Source organism: Polypterus senegalus, chromosome 6 (assembly GCF_016835505.1).
Source record: "Polypterus senegalus isolate Bchr_013 chromosome 6, ASM1683550v1, whole genome shotgun sequence".
NCBI lineage: Eukaryota > Metazoa > Chordata > Cladistia > Polypteriformes > Polypteridae > Polypterus > Polypterus senegalus.
In genome coordinates this window covers 129,246,478-129,270,834 of record NC_053159.1, presented here as the reverse complement: position 1 = coordinate 129,270,834, position 24,357 = coordinate 129,246,478, and the positions used below count along the sequence as shown (strand labels likewise).

Sequence of the window (24,357 nt, the reverse complement as noted above, 5' to 3'; positions counted from 1 at the left end):
TTTCTTTTTTGTTTCCTGAATGCTCAAAGTTTGAGCTTTCTTGTCAGTTGCCAAAATGCTACTGTATCTAGATGCTTACACCAAACCCAATGTTTAATGGGGGACTCCTCCTAAAGCTTTGCCAGTTACCAAAAAAGGTTTTAATGCTAAATGGTAAAACAGCTATTGGAACAAACAAGAACACAAACGTGTTCAAAGAGGGTAAATAAATAAGAAGAATGTCTAAAGGTTGAGCCTGTATACCTACACGAGCTGTCGTCTATCCATTCAATATGTGCAGGAGGGTATTCTTTAAAAAATCCAAAGATATCTTGAGTGCTCATCTCATCTACTCCACTCACACGAAGTGCTTCCAGGCGTACCCTTGGAATAGCTGGAGTTAAGAAAAAAAAATAATAAATTAACAGTAAGTATGCAAAATTCCTTGGAAGATTAAATACATAGATTTCTCAATTTATCTTTAGTACTAGGGTGTTTTACCATGTTAGCCATTATGAATGTACTGAGAAATCAAGAAAATGACACCTTTTATTCACTAAAAAGATTACAATATGCAAGCTTTTGAGGCAACTCAGGCCCCTTCTTCAGGTTTTTGTTAGTTAGCCAATAAAAGGTGTCATTTTGCTTGACTTATCAATTTATCTTGTAAAGAGTACAAAAATACATGAAAAATATATTAACAGAGAATATAAACAGATAAAACTGTGACCCGACATTTGCGCGATAGACATATGAGAGCCGACAAAAAAGCGCAGATTAAAACGCGGCGTCAAAATCGCACCGACAAAAATTGCGAAAGTTTCATTAAATATGAATTACTAGTTTAATTCATATATAATAATGTTTATTTTACAAGTCAATATTATGAGACGCGGCATGCCATCAGCACGGCACGCAGATAGTCCTTAAGATCACGCCCTGCATATATAGGAAGAATTGCAGCAAGACGTCTTGATAGTTGAGCGTATTTAGACCTTCTGGCTGCTGGTAATTCCGCTTTGTATACGACGCATTATGCCAACCCTCGACTGAGTTATTTGTTCGCGGCATGCCATCAGCAGTTATAACAGTTATAACCTAGCACATAATGCGCACGTACGCGTCCCACTCTCTTGGCCTCTGTCGCGATTTTGTCGTGCCGATTTTGTTGGCGCTCATTTATCCGTTGCGGTTTTGTCGGGGCTCATATGTCTATCGCGCTTTTGTCTGTGAACCGATAAAACATTCTGCATTTCTTAGAAAACAATAAAATGAACAAATTTACATCAACAATGCCTGCAAATTTTAGCATAGACAGTAAACAACATATTAGAGATATATGAATTATAGCGCCTCCCTCTGTATCAACATGCCTTTTCTTACCTTTTCTCATCATCTCTCGGTCTAAAACAACATTTCTTTGCGCTAAATTCACCTCCGCGCGGAAATGGAAGCGTTTGGCTCTCTGTTCTTTTTTTTCAACAGCTTCCTGTTAGTCAAAAAGAAACATAAGATGTGAGAAGTCTTACTGGGCTCAGTTTTTCATAACTGGCTGATTAGACTTTATAGATTCAGACTGTAAAATTTACAAATTTTCTGAATCAGAACATAGGGGAACAACATGGCTGCACAGAGTGTTTTGCAATATAATATGTAACATAATTATGTAATATTTTTATGGCTTGTTATGTATTACAGACCTGCTTCCCCATACTATTAGAATCAAGAGCTGTATTTACTGCTCTCCTAATTTTTCCAAATAATCTTTGTCAAGCTCAACAACTTTGCTCTTCATGTTCAGGTGCATCTCAATAAATTAGAATATCACTGAAAAGTTAACTTATTTCAGTAATTCAATTCAAAAAGTGAAACTCATTATACAGATTCATTACACACAGCGCAATATATTTCATGCCTTTATTTCTTTTTATTTTGCCGAATATGGCCTACAGGTAATGAAAACTCAAAATTCTGTATCTCAGAAAAGTAGAATATTGTGAAAAGGGTCAATATTGTAGACTCCTTGTGTCCCACTCCACTCAGCTAATTAACCCAAAACACATGCAAAGGTGTCCCGAGCCTTTAAATGGTCTCTCACTCTGGTTCAGTAGGCCACACAATCCTTGGGAAGACTGCTGACTTGACAGTTGTCCAGAAGACAGTCACTGACACCCTTCACAAGAAGGGTAAGACACAAAACGTCATTGCTAAAAAAGCTGGCTGTTCACGGAGTGCTGTATCCAAGCATATTAATGGAAAGTTGAGTGGAAGGAAAAAATGTGACAACAGAAAAAGGTGCACAAGCAACGGGGATAACCACAGCCTGCACCTGGAGTCGGTGCTTCAAGAGCAAGAGCATCACACACAGACGTATCCGGGACATGGGCTACAATTGTCTCATTCCTTGTGTCAAGCCACTCCTGAACCAGAGACAACATCAGAAGTGTCTTACCTGGGCTAAAGAGAAAATGGACTGGACTGCTGCTCAGTGGTCCAAAGTCCTGGAGGAACAGTGGAGAGGCACAGAATCCAAGGTGATTAAGGTCCAGTTTGAAGTTTCTACAGTCAGTGATGATTTGGGGAAACGTCATCTGCTGGTGTTTGTCCACTGTGTTTTATCAAGTCCAAAGTCAGTGTAGCCATCTACCAGGAAATCTTAGAGCACTTCATGCTCCCCTCTGCTGACAAGCTTTATGGGGATGCTGATTTCATTTTCCAGCAGGATTTGGCACCTGCCCACACTGCCAAAAGTACCAATATTTGGTTTAATAACCAGGGTATCACTGTGCTTGATTGGCCAGCAAACCCGCCTGACCTAAACCCCATAGAGAATCTATGTGGCATTGTCAAGAGGAAGATGAGAGACACCAGACCCAACAGTGCAGACGCGCTGAAGGCCGCTATCAAAGCATCCTGGGCTTCCATAACACCTCAGCAGTGCCACAGGCTGATCGCCTCCATGCCACGCTGCATTGATGCAGTAATTCATACAAAAGGAGCCCCGACCAATTATTGAGTGCGTACACGGACATACTTTTCAGTAGGCAAACATTTCTGAATTAAAAATCACTTTTTTATTGGTCTTGTGTAATATTGTAATTTTCTGAAATACTGAATTTTGAGTTTCCATTACCTGTAGGCCACAATCAGTAAAATGAAATGAAATATATCACTCTGTGTGTAATAAATCTATAAATTGGTTTCACTTTTTGAACTAAAATACTGAATTAACATTTCAATAATATTCTACTTTATTGAGATGCACCTGTATATCCATTCTGAATCCTGCACTCACAACCAATCCTTTATTTCTACAATAACCTTGTCATTACTGCCAAATTTATTTCTCCCTCAAGCCAACTGACTCCACCAAACCTCTCCTCGACTGCCTATCTGACATTAAGGACTGGCTGGCTGTAAACTTCCTTCACCTGAACGATTCAAAAACCGAGGTCATTGTTTTTAGTCCCGACTGCCTCGTTTCTCTTCCCATTCCAGTAACTTCGTCTGTCTCCAATCTTGGAATCAAAATGGATACGTTCCTGAAAATGGATGCTCAAGTCAACAGCACAGTAAAATCCTGCTTTTTCCATCTAAGGCGAATCGCCAAACTCAAGCCTATTCTTTCTAACCACCTCCTGGAATCAGTAATTCATGCATTCATTACGTCCTGGCTTGACTACTCTAATTCCTGCCTTTTTGGTATCAGTAAAGCCACACTTTCTAGACTCCAACTGGCTCAAAATGCGGCTGTAAGGCTTCTAACTGGAAGTAGCAGAATCCAACACATTTCACCAATTTTGAAAACCCTTCACTGGCTGCCGGTTAGATTCAGAATCGATTTTAAGATTCTCCTCCTAACCTATAAGGCATTAAACGGTCTAGCCCCCGCCTATTTGAGTGTCTTGCTCCATTGTCACAATCCCCCTCGTGTTCTTAGATCCACAGATCAGCTGCTCCTAACCGTTCCCAAGGCACGTTTTAAAGCTCGTGGTGAAAGGGCTTTCTCCGTCTGTGCACCCAGGCTCTGGAACTCCCTGCCCTTAGTGGTTAGGCAAGCCGCTTCAGTCGCCACATTCAAATCTCGCCTAAAAACGCACTTCTTCACATTGGCTTTTAATTCTTAACCTGTTTCATTTTCCACTTGTCTTTTGCTATTTTCTCTATTTTATTTGGTCCCTTGACCTGTTTTTAGTATCTCTGTTTTAATTCTCTCTTAATGTTTATTTTTAATATTTTGCTTTTAGTCCTGCTTGTTGTAACTGTACAGCGCTTTGGTCAGTTGTAATGCTGTGTTTTTAAGCGCTCAACAAATAAATATGGTATGGTATGGTATGGTATTATTCCTAAACCTTTCCACAAAAGGCATCTTTGAAGGACTCCCAAGAATGGAAGTCTGAGGGAGCGTAATCTGTGTAGCTCCTATTTCTTCATTGTTTTTTTACGTTTGAAAGGCACATTTTGAGAGCTAAAAGAATATGCATATGAAAACGGACTGTTCCATTTGTACTGTAAGTAGCAAGAAAGACATTCCAAATTAACTATAGAATAAGTTGCCAAGACATTTTCTGTTAACTTTGAAATATAAAAGTGTTGCAGGATTGTATGGACAACATTTGCACAATTGTATTACACTGTTAAAGAAAACACAGAAAGGCATACGATAGACACATGCTGTAATGTGAAAGACTATATTCAAATGTGAATTCTCTGGCACAAAAACCTGAAACAGAAATGCAGAAACTCTTGTCTGAAAGGTTCAAGTTGTTATATTATATTCTGTATCTTCCAAATGCTGACTCTAGCACTTGGAAGATGTCACTGCAAAATATTACAAAATGTATGGGGAACATCTGAATTAGTCCACACTTCCAAACAGCAGAATTGCCCAAGCAGCTTTCAGGCAGTTGCACCTTAATAATGAAGTTAAATTGTCTAAAACAAACCAAAAGCTCACATTCTCTTTCTCTGATCTTCCACCAGTGACTTTTCTTACGACAAATGCATTTACACAGACCCAGTCAAATTTTATTGTTTTACATAATGTATAAATAATGTATGCAATTGCCACCTGCTTGCCATGTTACAGCAAAAAAAAAAAACTATATCAATATCAAAAAAGTCACAAACATTTGATCAAAAAGAAAAAAAAAACAACAAAAAAAAAAGATAACCTTAGAGGTGACATCAATTCCAGTGATGAAGGTCCCAGCTTTGTTTTCATATCTTCTGCTGACGTCCTGCATAAAAGAACAAGCAATTATGAGCACTGCTATACTTACCAAAGAACATTACTGAGAGGTTTTAAATTATTCAACACAGAATCAATATGGTAGAGTTTGAGAAAGCATTTAAATTCCACAGCATATTATTTACTGTCATAGTACTCAGTCCAAAAAAAAAAAATCTAAACACCATGTTTTGAAAAAGCCAGGTTTGTCAAATTTGGAATGGACGAGTCAGCAAATAGTGCTGTCCTTTCGACCATAGAAACTGACAGCTACAATACACAGTGCAACTACATGTGTTACTTTACAGACCATTTAGCTCTGCACATGCATTAAAACGACTACAAATAGCTGCTGCTCTGAACTTGGCACCTGGTACATAGTTTTTGGGAAAGGAGAAGAGCCGACCTTAATAATGATCTGTCCAGGTGTTTGCTCCAAAATACCAAACAGCACCTTTGCCAAAAAGGTTCAAGTAAAAACTTCTTGTCTGCTGCAGCACCATTCTGGTGTTTCCTCAGCCACAGGAAGAGTCAACTTGTGTAGAGAGTTCAACTTTTGCCATCTTTACTTCTCTGTATATTGGGATATGATGTTTTTTCAATTAAACTAAACCTTCAATTTTACAATACCGGTAGGCACTCCTTCAACATCAGTCCAAATATATCTGTACTTATGATATACAAACAATGCATCTTCCAGTACTTGAACACTAATCTTTTAAAGTGATCAGAGAGAAACAAATGTGGCAATTCCAAAAAAAAAAAAAACCAAGAAAGTCAAAAAGCTTTAAATGGAAAATAAGAATTGGAGGCTCATCTATCAATTTTAAGATGTTTCCAAACTTTAGGGTAAAGTTGGCTTAGCGACATATGGAACAAGGAAGTCTGAAGCTAATCCATTCTGGGCATCCCTGATACAGTAAAGTTTTTCCTATGTTCCAATTAACGTCATTTGTAAATATGACAGTGTTTCAGCCACAACATTTGTTAATAGGTGCATAAAAACAAGCATTGACAAACATCAGCAGTAGAATGAGTTGTACTGAAGAGCTTAGCAACTTTAAACATGGCGCTGGTATAGAATGCCACCTTTGCCACAAGTTAATATGTAAAAATTCTGCTCTGCTAGATCTACCTCAGTCAACCATACATGCTATTATTGTGAAGTAGAAGCATCAAAAAGCAACAACCGCTCAGCAACGAAGAGGTAGACCACCCAAATTCACAAAGCAGAGGCGCCAAGTGCTGAAGCACACAGCATGTATAAAACTGCCTATACTCTATTGGATCTCTCACAACGGAGTTCCAAAGTACCTCCAGAAGCAACATTAGCACAAGAATTGTGTGTTGGGAGCTTCATGAAATTGATTTTCCATTGGCGAGCACCTGAATACAAGCATGAGATCACTATGCACGATGCTAAGTGTCAGCTGGAATGGTTTATAAAGAATGCCGACATTGGATCAGAGGAAACATGTTCTCGAGTAATAAATCACACTTCACTACATGTATCTGGAAGTCTAATGGATGTATCTGGATTTGGTCGATGCCAAGAGAATGCTACCTTCTGGACTACAAAGTGTCTACTTGTAAGGTTTGGTGGAGGTGTGATAATGGTCTACAACTGGACTCTTGCTTCCAGTGAAGGTTACTATTAATACTACGGCATACAAAAACATTTGAGACAACTGTGCACTTCCAACTTTGTGATAATAGTTTTGGATAGTTTCCGTTTCATGACTTTGCCCCTGTGCACAATGCCAGGTCCATGAAGACATGATTTGACAAGTTAGGTGTTGACAAGTTAGTCCTGACCTTAACTCTAATGAACACTTCTGAGATGAACTGGGGCACTAACTATGGGCCATACATTCTTGTCCAACATCAGTGTAGTACAGGAGTGCCCAATGTGTTGATTGTGAACGACCAGTAGATCGCAAAGGTAGTACAGGAAGATCGCGTTGCATTAAAAAAAAAAAAATTTTAACAGTCTATCATATATCCTCCCTATGGCATTTGCCACTTGATTGATATACAGGGCGGCCAGTCCGAGAGCTCCTTTCTTCTAACACACTGATCATCCCACACGCACGATCAAACGCGCGAGCTACTGCAAAACTCCGGCTGTGATCTAGTTAGCCTTCCAATTTATATCGACTAAAGAAGGGATTTAAAAAAAAAAATTGTTTGGGGCGGGTATGGGCTGGATATAGAATTGGAAGAGGATTTTTTTTTCTCTCACAATGTCCCAATCGAAGTGCGTTTGTCTGCTATTCCAAAGAAGGAAAATGTGGAAAGGCACTTTCAAACTGTTCATAAAAACTACAAAACTGATGTCCTTCTAAAAAGTGATCTGAGAAAGAGAAAAGAAAGGGAACTAAAATCGTAGTTAATCGGATAGCCGTCATTTTTCATTCGGCTGAATTCCAAAGCTCCTTGACTGCATTATTCGGCTCTACTTATTTATGCGAGTCAGCCTTTTCCCACATGCCGATTATTAAATCCAAATACTGTAGTGACCATAAATGTATTGAATTGTTAGTGTGCCATAAAGGTTATTCAGTTATGCAAGGTATAACATACATTTTATGTATAAAGTATACTCGGTATGTGTGTATACATATCATTTTTAATGTAGGTAGATCATTTCAACCTGGTCATTTTAAAAGTAGCCACACAAACACATTCAAAACCACTGAACAAACTAATTTCTTGAATGGCACAAACTAAGGAAGCCGAGCATTGAAAGAAAGTAACAAACCATTAGCTTGCCTTATGCCAACTGAAGTAAAAATGTGTTACACAGAAGTTCAGAGATGTGGCATGTTCATCCTCTGCAGGAACAAGATCACACAACTTAATGAATAGCTGGAAATGGAAAGAAATGCCACCTGACAAGACAAAACACGTGGAATGTGCAAAAGCACGCTGAAATGGCAAGAACCATGAACAACGTAGGTAAATGATTTGTCAACTAGGAACAAGTTGTTTAGTAACTGACTAATTGCTTTTGTTGGGGGTGGTCCCGAAGTTAGGTCAAAAAGGTGGATGGCAACTAAATAAATATACTACCATCTGTGCTTCATTTTTGGATGTAAGCATTTTTACTTTTTTCAATGTCCTACTGAAGATGTGGGGGACAAAAGACATTTCTTCAAACAGTCTCTACAGCATGTGCAATGCTTTGCTTTATCTCAACACAACAGGCTCAGCTAGTTGAACAAAACAGTTATCTATCATATACATAAACATTCTGTACACAAGGGATTGTTATTATTATTATTCATGTGACCAGCCCAGAAATATACATGTAATTTTAATTTGGATCATATTAGAGGGAAACAGAGCACAATATAAAGGTTTAAGCTGTTTTCTGATTAAATATTATGAAACATCTCAACAGTTTCTCTACCCATGACATTAAGCATTAATATTTTCTTAACAAAAAACAACTAGGGGGGGTTGTACTTGTTAACATCAAAATTGCTCAGTACACTTGACTTATTTAAATCTGTTGGTTCATGAATAAAACTAAAGGTCTGTGGTACCACAATTCAAGACAAGCAAAAACAACGTCTTCTTGATATGCAATTTTCAGAATCACCTTAATGTCTAACACAACTAAACCTTTGTATGGACAAGTCATACTCAACAGATTTTAATGACCAACAATTGGTACATTAAGATCAAGCCATACTAGTTTAAAATATAGATAGATAAAATTTTATTTGTCCCCAAGGGGAAATTAAAATTTTACAAAAGCTCAAAAAAAAAAAAAAATAAAAATGATAAAAACAAACTACAAAAAAAACCAAAAAAAAAACACATACAAACTTCTGGCTTGGATAACAAAGAGCAGCTACTGTCAATACAGGCTTGTAAGTAGCAGTAAGATGAGGCCAATGCTGCTAAGATTGTCCCACAGGTTTATATTTAAAAATATTAACATTTGGATAGAGCAGTGTCCATGAATAGGCCTTGATTCCCTCTTTGAAGTCACCAGCATCAAGAATGATTGATCAAAAAGTCATTGGTACATCATTTCCAAGTCAGCCAGGATGATGTAAATTATTTTCCCTGGAAGTGACATGGACAACTTCTGTCTGCAATTCAATAACTGGATCACACTTTTAGTTTTAATTGTACTGTGCTTACTTTTTAATCACTGCAGAGTCACAAAAATCCAGACTCTCTCCTGCTTATTCTACTCTGTCTCATCAAACCCATCTAGCATTAAAATAGCATCTGAAATAAAAAAAAAGATGTAAGCCGATTCTTCACATTACCCAAATATTACTATACCTGAACTCGCCATAACTCACTTTGGGATATAAAACATATTGAAGTTACTTAGGTAAGTGGTCTAAATCATAGTTACAGGGACACTTGTGTGAACATTTCACTTTATTTTTAAAACAAATGCACCACTTTTGACCTGTCCTGTACCCGCAGCATCAAAACTGAAGACCACTCATAATATTTTAGATAAGACAGTGCATTTATTGTCTGCAGCATAAGATCACAGAGCTACAGACAGTGCAGAGTTTCTTCTTGACATGTAGTGCACTGAAAAACAGCCAATATAGTGTATGGGGAAAGGTTTAATCTGCAACTACCATGGCCCATGTCATTTTAGAAATTTCAAGTCTTTATTCAGGGCAACTCTTCTCTAAAGGGTGAATACTGCAGCCAAGTGTTCAAACCCATTTTTTTTCTTTGAGAGAGTAGATATCTAAAAGGCTATTCAAAGCACCTAATGTAGTTTATGCTGGAGAATGGAGGCCTCACTTCTACATAGTTTGGCCAAAAAAGTCAGTGTAAAGCTGTTGTTTTAATAATTAATGTCCCTTAATAGCACACTGCATCATCAAACATGACTTTTCCTGAAAGTTTGATTAATTATTTAAAAACAAATACAATTTTTTTTTTTCCCATCTTGGCCTAGGCACCCCTGGGGTAATTTATGTGTGTTCCCTGTGTCTGTGATGGCTGCCACAAGGTACTCTTGTTTATCCCCCATAATCCAGACATGTGCAGGTTATGAAATTATAGGCTGGTGCCCCACAATGGGCTGGCCGACGCTAGGAATAGGGACTGAGAACACAACCGTGTACGTGAGAGGTGGGGTTACAAAAATGGAGAAGCAGATTGTTTTTTTCATTAGCTTATATGATGAAAAAACAAACATGGTTTTACTTGAATGCATTATACACACTAATGATGACACTGGAGATTGGCGATGTGTTGCATGTTTATAAGTAAGTGCAAATCACTAAGGGCATGCAAGACAGAGAGCCCCACCCGCCAACTCTAAGACCATGGGATACGCTCGACAGAGCACCGCCCACCAACTGTAACCCTCCTCCCGCATCTACTGTTGACTTTTCATTGTTCTTTTTGGTTCCGGCTGCTTTTCTATATAGATAATCGACCAAGTCGCCTGACAGAGCCCTGACCGCCCACTCTAACCCTCCTGCGTCATGGGGAACGCACAACAGAGCCCCGCCCGCCATTCACTAAGGGCACGCAAGACGTACGCAAGACAGAGAGCCACGCTCGCCAACTCACTGAGCCCCACCCGCCAAGTGCAAGACCATGGGATACGCTTGACAGAGCCCCGCCCGCCAACTGTAGCCTCCTCCCACATCCACCGTCGCTTTCAAGGCATGTGCACTGCCTGCTAATGTACCCGCACGCAACAACTCACCAAACACAGCCTCAGTCGCTTTTGTCTGTGCTACAGTCCACATGCACTTACTTCTGAGCCATGCTGACTTTTCATTGTTCTTTTCGGTTCTGGCTGCTTTTATATATAATCGACTAAGTCGCCGAGCATGGGGTACGCACGACATAGCCCCGATTGCCCACTCTAACCCTCCTCCCGCATCATGGGGAATGCACGACAGAGCCCCGCCCGCCATTCACTAAGGGCAAGCAAGACAGAGAGCCATGCCTGCCAACTCACAGAGCACCGCCCGCCAACTGTAAGACCATGGGATACGCACGACAGGGCCAGGCCTGCCAACTCCTCTGATGGCCAATGAAGAGCATTGCAAGAAGTACATACTGCGGTAGGTAGGCCAATGTTATGTTCTTGGACGGGAATGGTGGTATCTTCTTGAAAAGCAGCGTAAAACTGAATGCGTTTGCGAGTTGACACTGAAAGGAATTAGAATGAGTTTGTAAGTGCTTCTTGAGAGCACAAATTATTTTGAAGTATTGCTGGCAATGTTCACATTGCATAATTCGTTCAGTGGAGTGTGATTTTAAATGTGCGTTGAGATCTCTCTGCAGTCGGAACATTTTTGAACAAATAGTGCATTGAAAGACCTGTGTGGAATGCCTTTGTTCAGTGGAGTGTGTGTTTAAATGTGCTTTGAGATATTTCTGGAGCGTGAAGTTTTTTTGAGCAAACGTTGCATTGAAATTCTGGTGTGAAATGCGTTTGTAAATGTTTTTCAGTAAGAGGATCATGGGAAGGTGACGTCACATTAGCGTGGCTGCAGACAAACGTTTGTGTTGAATGGATTTGCACATGGTTGAGGAGATCCATCTCTGTAATGGCACTAGACTTTGTTACCAACATTCACCGCAATGTTCTGGAGTGTAAGAATATCACATCTGCTACCTCACAAACTGCACTTATTCCCCGGATTTCCCTGACCCCATCAGATTCAAATTTGCCTTTTACACGCAGACAATTTCCAGTTAGATTGGCGTTTGCAATGACAATTAATAAGCCACAGGGCCAAACTTTCAAAAAGATATGCCTGTATCTGCCAAAAACTATTTTCAGTTACGGACAATTTTATGTTGCTCTCTCAGGAGTTCCGTCTTTTCATTCACTCACAGGCGTATCCTCAAACTCTTCTTATTTGGACAACTGTGTCTTTCAGGAAGTGTTCACACATCAATAAATAATAATGCGGCATATACTATGCCGCGGGTTGGCTACTTGTTACTATTCTAATGGTTCTAATGACCGGGAGACTGTAACCTCCAGTCATCTTCATAATGCAGGGATAATTTTCTGCTTTAATTACACAATCTGTTTAGTTAGCTGGCCTTTTTTGGTCTGCTTTGTGTGCAATATGGCAGTGTGTTATTTTTGATTTAGAAAAATGTGTATTTTTGCCTTAGCTTTGTATATAGATGACTTAAACATTCTGCTTTTAAATTAATTTAATTTTGGCAATATTTGTTCCCTTACTTGTATTAAATGTTTTTTTTTCTTCATTATTATTACTATTTAATTCAATATTGTTTCTTTGTATCAGTATACTGCTGCTGGATTATGTGAATTTCCCCTTGGGATTAATAAAGTATCTATCTATCTATCTAAATACAGTGGCAGACACAAATACAGCAAAAAAAATAATAACACTAAACAGGAGACACTGTAACATCTGCATTATTACCAAAAATGACTTGCAGAAGCATTTTAGAATACTTGTTCATATTGTGTATAAAACATCCCAACTTATACTACTTTATTTCAAATGATGTAATCAATGTTGAAACTGTTACTCGACAGCAAGGTGAAATCATACTGCATCCAGTTCAGGTAAAAGGAGGAAAAAGCTACAATGAAAAGCTGCATTCTTGATGGGCCCCCAGAGTTCAAGAACCTTGTTTTTTTTGTCTCAAAGAATCTAAACTTTTCAGTCACTGCAACAGAGAACATGATTTTCAAATACCATTAGAGAAAGACAACTTAATTTGAATTGTCACTGATTTTTGGATGTCTTTATTCACTGGTTCCTGCTAAATGCTTTATGGATAGATTGGGTCAAACTCCAAGTGATTCTGAATGTAAAAATGAGCTTATGACAATGAATTAATTTAGACCTCTTTTGGCACCTAACACTGATACTGCTGCTAAAACAAAATGCACGTAAACAATATCAAAATTACTTTACAGAAACAACAATAACTGGTGATACACAAAAGAAGCTCAGTCAAGGTAACCAATTTCATTTCACAATCTGGGGAAAACAGCTTAGGTGACTTAAAAAATGAATGATAAAAATTAGGAAAAAAGAAAGGAAATATACAGAGTAGTGGAAATAAAGAGAAACCCCTTAATTTCAGCTGCAGTGAAAGCACAAATGATCACTTGTATTGTCTCTACCCTGCTTTTATTCTGCATTGTAGACTTTCAGTTTTTGTAAAACTACACAAATTAAGTTTAAACTGCAGATAATGAGCAATCAGTTGAACATTACCTTGAATATAACAAGTTTACAAAAACAAAGATGAGAAGAACTGGCAGGTTGCTCTGAAGAGCAGATCCATTTAGTACAATTCTTAAAACTCAATATATCCAGTTCATGAAAGAAAATGTCTATAATCACATTTCATACCAGAAACCAGGGCACTATGAATTCAAAATATTTGGGATGTGATTCACTCAACTCATTCGCTGTTTATTTGTGCAGGAGGAACAGCTGTCTTTTTCCTTCTACAGCCTATGAGCATCTCTCTCACTTTCTTAATATTTTATTGTCAAGAAAGTTACCAGTGAACCACTTAAATTTACTGCCTCACATAAAAACCTTCTTGGGATGAAACGTCGACTTAAAAAACAAATGCAAGACGATATTGCAAATTTTTTTTTTTTTTTTTTGCCTAAATGTACAATACATACTACCTTCCTTGGCACAACAAATAAGCCTACTCGTAGGTCAAATCAAGGTACGGCATGTAAATGCTGAAAGTAAGGATGTTTTGTTCTTTGATATTTCTATCTAGCATTATATGTCAATCTTCAATGGTGTTGGCAGAGGAAAAATAATAAGTCTTGATACAGTACATCAGTATTCCCATTTGGTCACTTTACTTTGAACAGTAAGGTGTACCAGCCACTACTCCTGTAAGAATATATTCAGCAAGAAGACCTGCTTTTTTACAGTATTCGACATCCCCCAGAAAGTGTCGTTACTGTAGTTGATCCATCTACATAGGATTTACATGCTTAAAGGCAAATTCACAAATGAAAAAAAAAAAAATAAAACACATACAATTTATGCCCCAGGATAAACGGTTGTGAGATCAATAAATATATAGCCCAGATTGCGCTTTTGAAATTTTGCCATGATGAAGCAATAAATGTTAAGAAATACATCGCATCGAGCCTATGCTCCTTTTTTCTTACATTCCTGCAATCCCAGATGTTAAGATCTCCAGCATCAGCAAACGAAATTGCTAACTTTCATCTGTAATCTCTGCATAGTTATTTCATTCTGGAACGATAGTAACTATAAAAAGAAGGGAAGGGTATCTACTAACTTCTCAACATTTCTCATCAAAAAAGTGTAAAACTGAAGTTGGGCATGGCTGCAATTATAAAACTTAGGGGAAGGAAACTGAACATAATATTTCTGCTTTTCACTGCCAAATGGGGCAGAAGTCGTGGCGTGGAGAACTAAAAAGGGTGACTCTGCGGGACACACAGAAAGCTGCAGGCTTATCATTATGGAGGAATATTTCGGGCAAAATGAAATAAATAAATAAATGCGTAAATAAATAAAAGTACTGTGAAATGCGAGCATAAATAAATAAATGTGTCATGAAATGAGAGCCTTAATAAATAAATATGTCATGAAATGAGAGCATAAATAAATAAATGTGTCACGAAATATGTTTTTCGTTGCTTATTTATTTATTTCATTTTGTCCGTAACATTCCTGCAAACCGTCATGAAATACGGCTTGAAATAAAACTGTCACTTTCACTCGTCAAAGTTGAGAGGGTGGGCTCTAACACGCCCTCTAGTTACTGATTGGTGAATCGATAGCACACGGATTAATTAGAAAAATGCTTACTACTGCCGATGAAATGGATTCTGCCGAAAATATTACGTATTTCAGAGAGAGAATTGAAGATTTATCGGAAGAAATTACAATGTTGGCGGCCCTTTTAGACTCCGATATAGATGAAACTGATTTTGAAATTATCGAAGAACAGGTGGAACGAACTCTACTACACTCCAGTTCTGGTGACGCAGTTCCCTGCTTTAGACGTCCATCCTTTGACATTCCAGCTGAGTCAATAGAACACCTTCTGTTATGCGGTTTAAAAGTACGACAGATTGCAGATCTATATGGTGTATCGGAGAAAACGATCACAAGACGAATGAGCCAGTTTGATATACGGTAAGCTGCAATGGCTGTATTAGTTTAGGTACTTTGACATGGAATGCCCAAAGCAGCTCCAACTAATATTTTGAACTGAACAAGCGGGTTAGAAAATGGATGGATGGATGGATGAACAACTTTGCCACTGATCAGAGCTGTACAGTTGTTTGAAAAAGTAGCTGCGAATATGCAACTGACTTTATACTCGTAAAACAAGGGTCAAATACTCAGTTCTAAAAGGGCCGCCAACATTGTAATTTCTTCCGATAAATCTTCAATTCACTCTCTGAAATACGTAATATCTTCGGCAGAATCCATTTCATCGGCAGTAGTAAGCATTTTTCTAATGAATTCTTGTGCTATCGATTCACCAATCAGTAACTAGAGGGCGTGTTAGAGCCCACCCTCTCAACTTTGACGAATGAAAGTGACAGTTTTATTTCAAGTCGTATTTCATGCCGGTTTGCAGGAATGTTACGGACAAAATGAAATAAATAAATAAGCAACGAAAAACCTATTTCGTGACACATTTATTTATTTATGCTCTCATTTCATGACATATTTATTTATTAAGGCTCTCATTTCATGACACATTTATTTATTTATGCTCACATTTCACAGTACTTTTATTTATTTACGCATTTATTTATTTATTTCATTTTGTCCAAAATATTCCTCCATATATCATAGCAACAACATCTATTACCTGAATAGAATGGCATAAAGAAATGAACAAACGTGACAGTAAGCAATTTCTTTCTTCAGTTGAAAAATAATTAAAAGCAGGTTCAAACACTCCAGTATCAAAAGAATTTAACAAGGTGCAGTCAACTGCAGCGGCACCATAATGAACCCAAATAGTTTATATTGAAATAAACAATGTCTTGAATTTTGCATAAGGTACAAGGGGTGATAAAAATGTGTCATGCCTATATCTGAAAGGGCTATTTTATTGTGCTTATTTTGTAAGGGACCCGAGTGCTACATATGAGAATTACAAGTTGCAACCTTTTAGATTTTTTAGAAAATGTTTAAAGACCATACACCTCTGGTGATTCATTCTCACATATTCAACGTGTGCCAGGACCCTTTTAGCAGAATTCAGTTGTGGCAGGGTGTTTCTGGAAGATGACTCAACATCTGACAAGCCGTCGACATGTCGAAGACAAGAAAATGTTGCCACCATGGAGCAAAACATTATGAAGAATAGAGAGTAACAGTGCATTCTACACTATATTCAACATTCTATGGAGAACACTGAGATAATACATTTTTGTTGGGTGTAATTAAAAAAGCATTTCATAAGTGGGATGACAACTGGATAAATTGCTATGACTTAAATTCCAAACACGATCAATGTATGGCGATCCTTCAACACCAAAGAAATCCAAGGTTCAAATCAATGCCAGCAGGATTAGGTGCACATTTCTATGATGCTAAAGGCAATAGTCTATATTGATCACATGGCTCCAAAAGCCCACATAACTGGTCAATATTAGACTGACTTGCTTTTGTGATTATGGTGGGCAACCAGGGAAAAGAGGCAAAAAAAGGCTTTCTGCCATCCCCGATTTACTTCATGACAATGCACGGGCTGCAAATGCTGTTCTGCAAAACTGTGGCTTTCAAAAGGATCCATGACACTCTTCTCCATTCTTGGTAAAGCATGACTAATACCTGCTCCCTAATCTGAAGTGCTACCTCCACAGGACTTGCAATGATGACGACATCAAGTCAGCTACACAAGTAAGACAAAACCTTAGATTTGAGTGGCTTCGACAAAGCTTGGTGAATGTTATGACAAGTGCACACTGCTCACATGTATCACATAGAAAAATAATCGTGTTTTGTTTTACTGGTGTTTCAATAGGTCAGACTTTGATTACACCTCACACAGCAATGCTTGAATGTGATGACCATCATCATCATCATCATCAAGCCCTTCCGTGAGAATCCTAAATCCAAAGAGGACTGTTTCATTTATGTTAGGTAGAATGCCCAGAGGGGACTGGGCGGTCTCATGGTCTGGAATCCCTACAGATTTTATTTTTTTCTCCAGCCGTCTGGAGTTTTTTTTTGTTTTTTCTGTCCCTCCTGGCCATTGGACCTTACTCTTATTCTATGTTAATTAATGTTGACTTATTTTGTTTTATAATTGTGTCTTTTATTTTTCTATTCTTTATTATGTAAAGCACTTTGAGCTACTGTTTGTATGAAAATGTGTTATATAAAGAAATGTTGCTGTTGTTGAACGTAGTCTTACATGTTCACATTTTATGCAATGACCCATCAACATTTTGATGCTAATGAGGATGCAGCTTAACACATTAATAGTTTTGAGAATCTTGGTTCTGTTTTAGAATACAATAAGGTACAAGGAAAAAAAATCATTGTGGATTTCATGCTGGTAGAGTAGCAGTGAAGCCCCGGGTCCTCCCTGAGTAAAGCTTGCATTTTGTTTCCTTGTGTCCACGCTGGCTTCCAAAGACATGCAGGTTAGGACTGGCACTGTTAAATTGGTTTTAGTGTGTACGTGTGTTCACCCTGCAATGGACTTACACCCTGTCTAGTGACTGTTCTGCCTTGAATCCAATGCTTGCTGGGGTAGGCTCCAGCTGCCCTGGAGAAGTGGGATAAGAAATGGACGGATGGATAGAAAATGTTCTAAAACCTCAGGTAGTGCAGCTTAGAAGCTACGTTGCTGGTCTGTAAGTCACACTGTTGTTATTTTAGCCCTCATTTCCTTCTGACTATGGCCATAAAATGATTTTGCTATGGATTTCTAACCTTCAGGCAACTGAGTCCACACTGAAAAGAAAATCACCTGGCAGACTTTGGACAGAACATGTGTGATTTCAACAGGACGGGGCCACAGCTCACACAGCACGACATTCGCTCTGAGCATTGAGGGAAGAATTCCCTGGGCATTTGATCTCTTTAAGTGGAGACGTGGGGTGGCTGGCATGGTCACCAGATTTAAGCCCATGTGATTTTTTCCTTTGGGGATAGCTAAAGGAAAATGTTTTCAAACATTGTCGTTGATCTCTTAAGGATTTGAAGGAAAGGATCAGACAGAAAATCAACACCATTCTGCCTGAGATGACCCGGAGAGTGATGGAGAACTTTCAGGAATGTCTTCAGCGATGTATTGCTAACGACGGCTGCTATTTGTCCGATATGATTTTTAAAACCCATTAAAACAAAACTGCTTTTTATATACTTTTCAGAAACATCCATCCATCCATTATTCAACCTCCTATATCCTAACTACAGGGTCATGGGGGGTCTGCTGGAGGCAATCCCAGCCAACACAGGGTGCACAGCAGGAAACAAACCCCAGGCAGGGCACCAGCCCACCGCAGGGCGCGCGCACACACACACACACCAAGCACACACACACCAAGCACACACACACCAAGCACACACACACCAAGCACACACACACACCAAGCACACACACACACCAAGCACACACACACACCAAGCACACACTAGGGGCAATTTAGAATCACCAATGCACCTAACCTGCATGTCTTTGGACTGTGGGAGGAGACCGGAGTACCCGGAGGAAACCCACGTGGACACGGGGAGAACAATGGGAAGTGAACCCGGGTCTCCTAACTGTGAGGCAGTAGCGCCACCCTTTTCAGAAACATATACAATTTTTTTTAGATAGCTTCGTTCATTTTTAATACTCCTTCAAAATGTGGGAAATCTTTATGCCCCAGCCTGTTTTAACTAACTCCTAACTTTAACAATTTATCATACATGCTAACCATACTAACCTCTAACTTTAACTTCCATCCTATAATTGCTGGTCAAGAACTGCTGACAATGACCTGCGGTGACGAACAGTGTTCTGGCTGTGCAGTTGGATATTATTAGTAGTAAAGACAAATATCACAAAATACAGACATATGCATTCTAGTTTTGTAAAAGCAGTGTTAATGTTTGTGATGTGCCATCTGTTTAAATGACAAATACAATGTATTACAACAAATGTTCGTGATGTGCCATCTGTTGGAATGACTGAGACACAACAACCAGGTACTTATCCTTTTATTAAGGTGGAAACCTTACAGATTTATGTCAGCTCTACAGTAAAATATTCTGATGAGTGAGCAATGACAAAAACAGCAGAAACATCTCCAGCAAACTGTCTGCTGATGTTAAAAAAACAATGTCTCAATTTTGAAGAAATCTATATAGCGTTAAGGTATCATTGACTTGCATGATACTATTATTATTAATTTATTATGTTGCTCATCTGTTATAACTAAACTTGTGTGCATTGCTTTAGCCTGTTAAGGTGTATTGTAAAATTCATCTATGCAAGTAAGCATTTATTGAAAAATGTTATCCGATTTCTCATATTAATTAGTGCCTGGTACCCATCCATTTACAGTACAGTGACAGTCATGATGAATATGACAGAGATCAGTGCAGTAACTTAAAAGTACCATAAGATGATAAAATGGCATCTTAGACAACTTCTTTTTTCTGGGCTGAATTCATGCATCCAAGCTCAAAGCCCTGTGTTTTTAAATTTAAGCTCGTAATCTAACTGGCAAAACCAGACATTAGTGATATGTATGAATAAATTTTGCAAAAAAAAAAAAAAAGGAAAGATGATGAGCATTTACTTCTGCAAATCCAAAAGCGGCTAATACATGTACTTTGTGATGAATAATCCGATGAAAGTTTGACATAAGAGCTGCACAGAAACTACGGTTTAAAAAAGCAAAAAACAAATATGAAAAAAAAACTAAAATGCACACAGGCTGACAATAAAAAATACAACAGGTTACCCATTTCTATATGACACGTGTTAAAACAGAAATGCACACGTTTAATGAAGAATGAGAATATGCTATTGCTGCAAATACTCAACCATCTTTACCCAGTTTTCTTTCATTTAGAAAGCCAGTGGCCGACCATAAATTTCTCTCCTCTACCACATGATCCCTTCCCCACAAACAAACGCCCATTTCAAACTTCCATACACGATATTCCTTCCGCAATGGGCTTTGAACTCCCCGCCGCTACACCAAATCTAGTGCGCGGTCTGCTAGGCCACACTTACCGGGATCAGTTCTTTAAGAGATCGGCGGACTGGAACGGACTCCAGCTCGCCCTCTTCGACTTCCATAGGTTCAGGTTCACGAGTGTCCTGGTCCGATTCTGAGTCAGACTCAGAATCTGAACGCTCAGAGCCTGACTCGGACTTCACCGAGACCTGCAAGCTACGAACTGCTGCCATCCTAACTCTGCAAACAGATCCGAACCATGGAGATTGAGTGGGGCTTCCGGGAGCTGATTAATTCACAGCGCCACCTCAGGCTGGAGGGCGCATAGTCACGAGTTTACTGTGCTGGTGAGCGAGAGCATTCCGATTCCGCACATTTTACCGCAGAAGAGTAGAACAACTGTGGAGGTGACAGAATTTTAAATATTGCACTCCACCGCGTTATACAAGATGCACAATTAGGAATTATTGATTGTTTTTAATATAAAACGCTCTAGGAACACAGAGAAAATAAGAATTGACGCTTTGAAATTGCTTTACAGTTTTTTGTCGAGTTGTTCTTGACTAACTAAACTTTCATAGGATATACCGTTTGGCACGTCTTGATGTCTGGTTATGTAAGACACGAAGCTTTTTGGGGTTTGGCGCTCTATACCCGAGAAACCACACATTTTAGGTGTTTCTGGGCCATATCTGTGCAGGAAATCACCCCCTTATAACCAACAGGTGTTACTAGCAAAAATGATCAGAAGGACTTGCAGTTGTGTATGCCACTTCAGCCGACCCCAGGGGTTCACCCCTAATGAGATACAAAGCTTCAGGTTGCGGATCACAAATACGATCAACTTTTTTTTTGTTCTTTATTTCGCCTTATACAATTTCTCGTATTAGGAATTTGTTAGTTTTCGCATACCCCTTGGAGTCAGAGCGCAGGGTCACCCATTGTACAGCGCCCCTGGAGCAATTGCAGGTTAAGGGCTTTGCTTAAGGGCCCAGCAGAATATGAATTCTTTTGGCAGCGACAGGGATTTGAACCGGCAATCTTCGGGATACCAGCGCAGATTCTAAGCCTCAGAGTCACCACTCTGCCCATATTTGTCATATTTGACTCTTTATGGGTGGTTCTAACCCTCTAAAAGTCACTCCTAAAAGGTCAAATATGACAAGTTTCCAACATAAGCATGTGAAAATTAATTTTAGAATGATTCATGGCCAGTGATTACAAAAATTATGTTATTTTGGATCCTTTATAGTCCTCTATGCACCTCTATCAGAGGGTGAAAAATTAAAAAATTCTGTTGCAATGGAGAATATTTAGACTTTGAACATCTGAAATGAAGCACACATTTTAATATTTTAAATATCTGACACAACAATTAATGTTCATTATATACAGTACTTCTACCTCATAAAGTAAACCATTACATTTCTTTTGAACACCCAGAATTAGGATGGCTTACAGCAATTCATACTTATTGAATGTCTCGTTAAGGAAAGTCAAACAAACAGTTCTGATAAGTTGAAAAAATGAAACATTGAAGTGTAGTTATTAATGTGCTTACGCATACAGAGTTTAATATGTCAGCTGATGACATCTTAAATGTTTATATTTGATATTTTTCATGGAGAGTAAGAGTGGAGATGAGAAACGTGAATGCGTGATAATCACCTTTAACCCATTGATATTTCCTGTGAAACACTGTAAATTTGTTTGTCATTGGTAAATTTCTGCTGTCTCTTCTCTCATGTTCTCTTATGGCACACTTGGCTACCACGTCAGTTCAGGAACATGGAGAGTTTACATGGAAGTTCATTTACTGCACGACTGCCAGTTCTCAGATTGTATGAAATGTATGCATACAAATGTCAATGTGATTTTTAAGTCTCTTTGCATAATAGCATCAACTATGAAAATAACTGTAAATTATTTAGTTAGGGTGGTGCAGTCTCACAGCCCTGTAGGGTTTCTAGATATTAAGTGTTTCTTTCTGTGTATTTCAATTTTAATCCAGGTACTCTAGTTTTCCTCCTAAAGATATCTGACTCTGAAGTGCACCAGTCTGACAGAAGGTGGATGTGGATGAGAATGTGGGTTGTGTCCGGTGACAATCTAAGTGGATCTGGGAATGGCTCCGGGCCCTGGACTGAAGAGTGTGAAAACGTTCAGTAGATGATCTTTTTTCTTCTTCATATCATTTGGATTCCCTCTGTTCTTTTAAGTTGTATTGAACAAAAGCAGATGTGCTGAATATTTAGGTGAGTGGACAAATGTTAAGTTTTGGAATCTACTGTAACACTTTGAAAAATATGCTTATCAGCAGGTCAGCACAGTGGCACAGTGGTAATAGCACTGCTGCCTCACAGTAAGGAGACCTGGGTTCGCTACCTGGGTCCCAGGTTTGCATGTTCTCTCCATGTCTGCATGGGTTTCCTCCCACAGTCCAAAGACATACAGGTTAGGTGCATTGGCAATCCTAAATTGTCCCTGGTGTGTGTGTTTGTGCACCCTGCAGTGGGCTGGTGCCCTGCTTGGGGTTTGTTCTTGCCTTGTGCCCTGTGCTGGCTGGGATTGGCTCCCGTGACCCTGTGTTAGGATATAGCGGGTTTGATAATGACTGACCGACTGACTGCTTATCAGCATTAGCTATGACTTCAGATATTGTTATGAGTCAGCCATGGTACTTTCCCTGGGCTTTTTTTGCCCCATCCTGTATATTTTACTAGCCATCCTCTGCAGCTTCACCCACATAGAATTGAAACAGGACAGTGAGGAAGGCCCTGCCTGGCTCCCTAACCCCGACATCACGCTTCCTCCTCCCCTGGGCTCTACCCTCTCTCGGATTCACACAAATAAATCTGTACCACAAGCGAACTATGATACTTAACGCGATGAGAGAGATCGCAAAATCAACTGGAATGTTCAAGCAAATTATAGAAAAAAAACAGATCTAAATCTGTTAAGTAGTTTTCTCATGAAAAGTGGACAGACAGACAGACATTGAATAAAGCAAAATATTCATATGAGTCAAACTCTGTACATATGGACGTGGGCATTGACTTGTTATAAACATGGAGGGTGGGCAGAAATTACAGGCTACATCATAAATAACAATCCCACAATAATAATTATCAAACTGGTGCAGCATTGGAGACACTGATGCAGAAAAGGATGCAGGACATTGCTTTTTGCACTGCTTATGGCTAATTTATTTAAATTATTATTAGATTAGATACATTTTATCACATAGGTTTACAGTAAAACTTGCATTAAAACATATATAACTTGCCAGATTGTACTCTTTGCTCCTGGTAACTTTTGCAGGAAAAAATGCTCTAATGGCGTGCACTGATTGGATGGTGATACTGCGTTATTTGCAGATGTTGACAAGTATTAGTAAACACAAATCTTGAGTAAATGTTTGAATATTATCACTATATTTTGATATGATTGAATTTTTCTGATTATATTAGGAGAGTCTGTTTATTTTAGAGACCTTAATGGAACAGGCAGAGTGGTGGCTCTGAGGTAGGTAATCAGAAGGTTGCCAGTTCAAATCCCGTAAACGCCGTAAAGTGACTCTACTCTGTTGGGCCCCTGAGCAAGGCCCTTAACCTGCAATTGCTTTGTCTTGGGTATGACGTTAATCTGCATCCAGCCCTGTAGGTAGGCCCTCCAACCTGCAGGGAAAAACCTGGGGGTTGGTGGCAGAATTGGCCCTCCAGCCACCATAAAAAACCTCACATTGTTCCATTCCATCTGAACTTGTGTGTGCTGAGGTGTTACATCTGGGGGTCCTGAGTTGATTTGTCATGTGGTGGGTGCAGCAATGCACTGTATTAGCGCAAGCTCTTCAACTCTCTCTCTCTTAATGAAACATACTTCTTTATGATTTAGGAGGTTGCATGTGATTAAATAGAGAGCAATTATGCAGTCGATTTTTTTTTTCATTAATGTAAGCCAGATTCAATATTTTCAGAAAGTTGTC

At 38.9% G+C, this 24,357-nt stretch overlaps 1 protein-coding gene across 1 annotated transcript in view; it reads right to left on the bottom strand.

The window, feature by feature from the left end:
- The window catches only part of ncbp3 (nuclear cap binding subunit 3), a 43,543-nt gene extending 22,895 nt beyond the window's left edge, over window positions 1–20,648 (bottom strand). Inside the window, exons 1-4 of the mRNA XM_039757169.1 lie at window positions 20,429–20,648; window positions 5,154–5,219; window positions 1,363–1,468; window positions 248–373 (exon numbers count right to left, since the gene is read on the bottom strand). Coding sequence (XP_039613103.1) covers window positions 248–373; window positions 1,363–1,468; window positions 5,154–5,219; window positions 20,429–20,605 — 475 coding nt within the window. The 5' untranslated portion in view covers window positions 20,606–20,648. The remainder of the gene's footprint in view (window positions 1–247; window positions 374–1,362; window positions 1,469–5,153; window positions 5,220–20,428) is intronic.
- Between the last annotated feature and the right edge of the window lie 3,709 nt (window positions 20,649–24,357).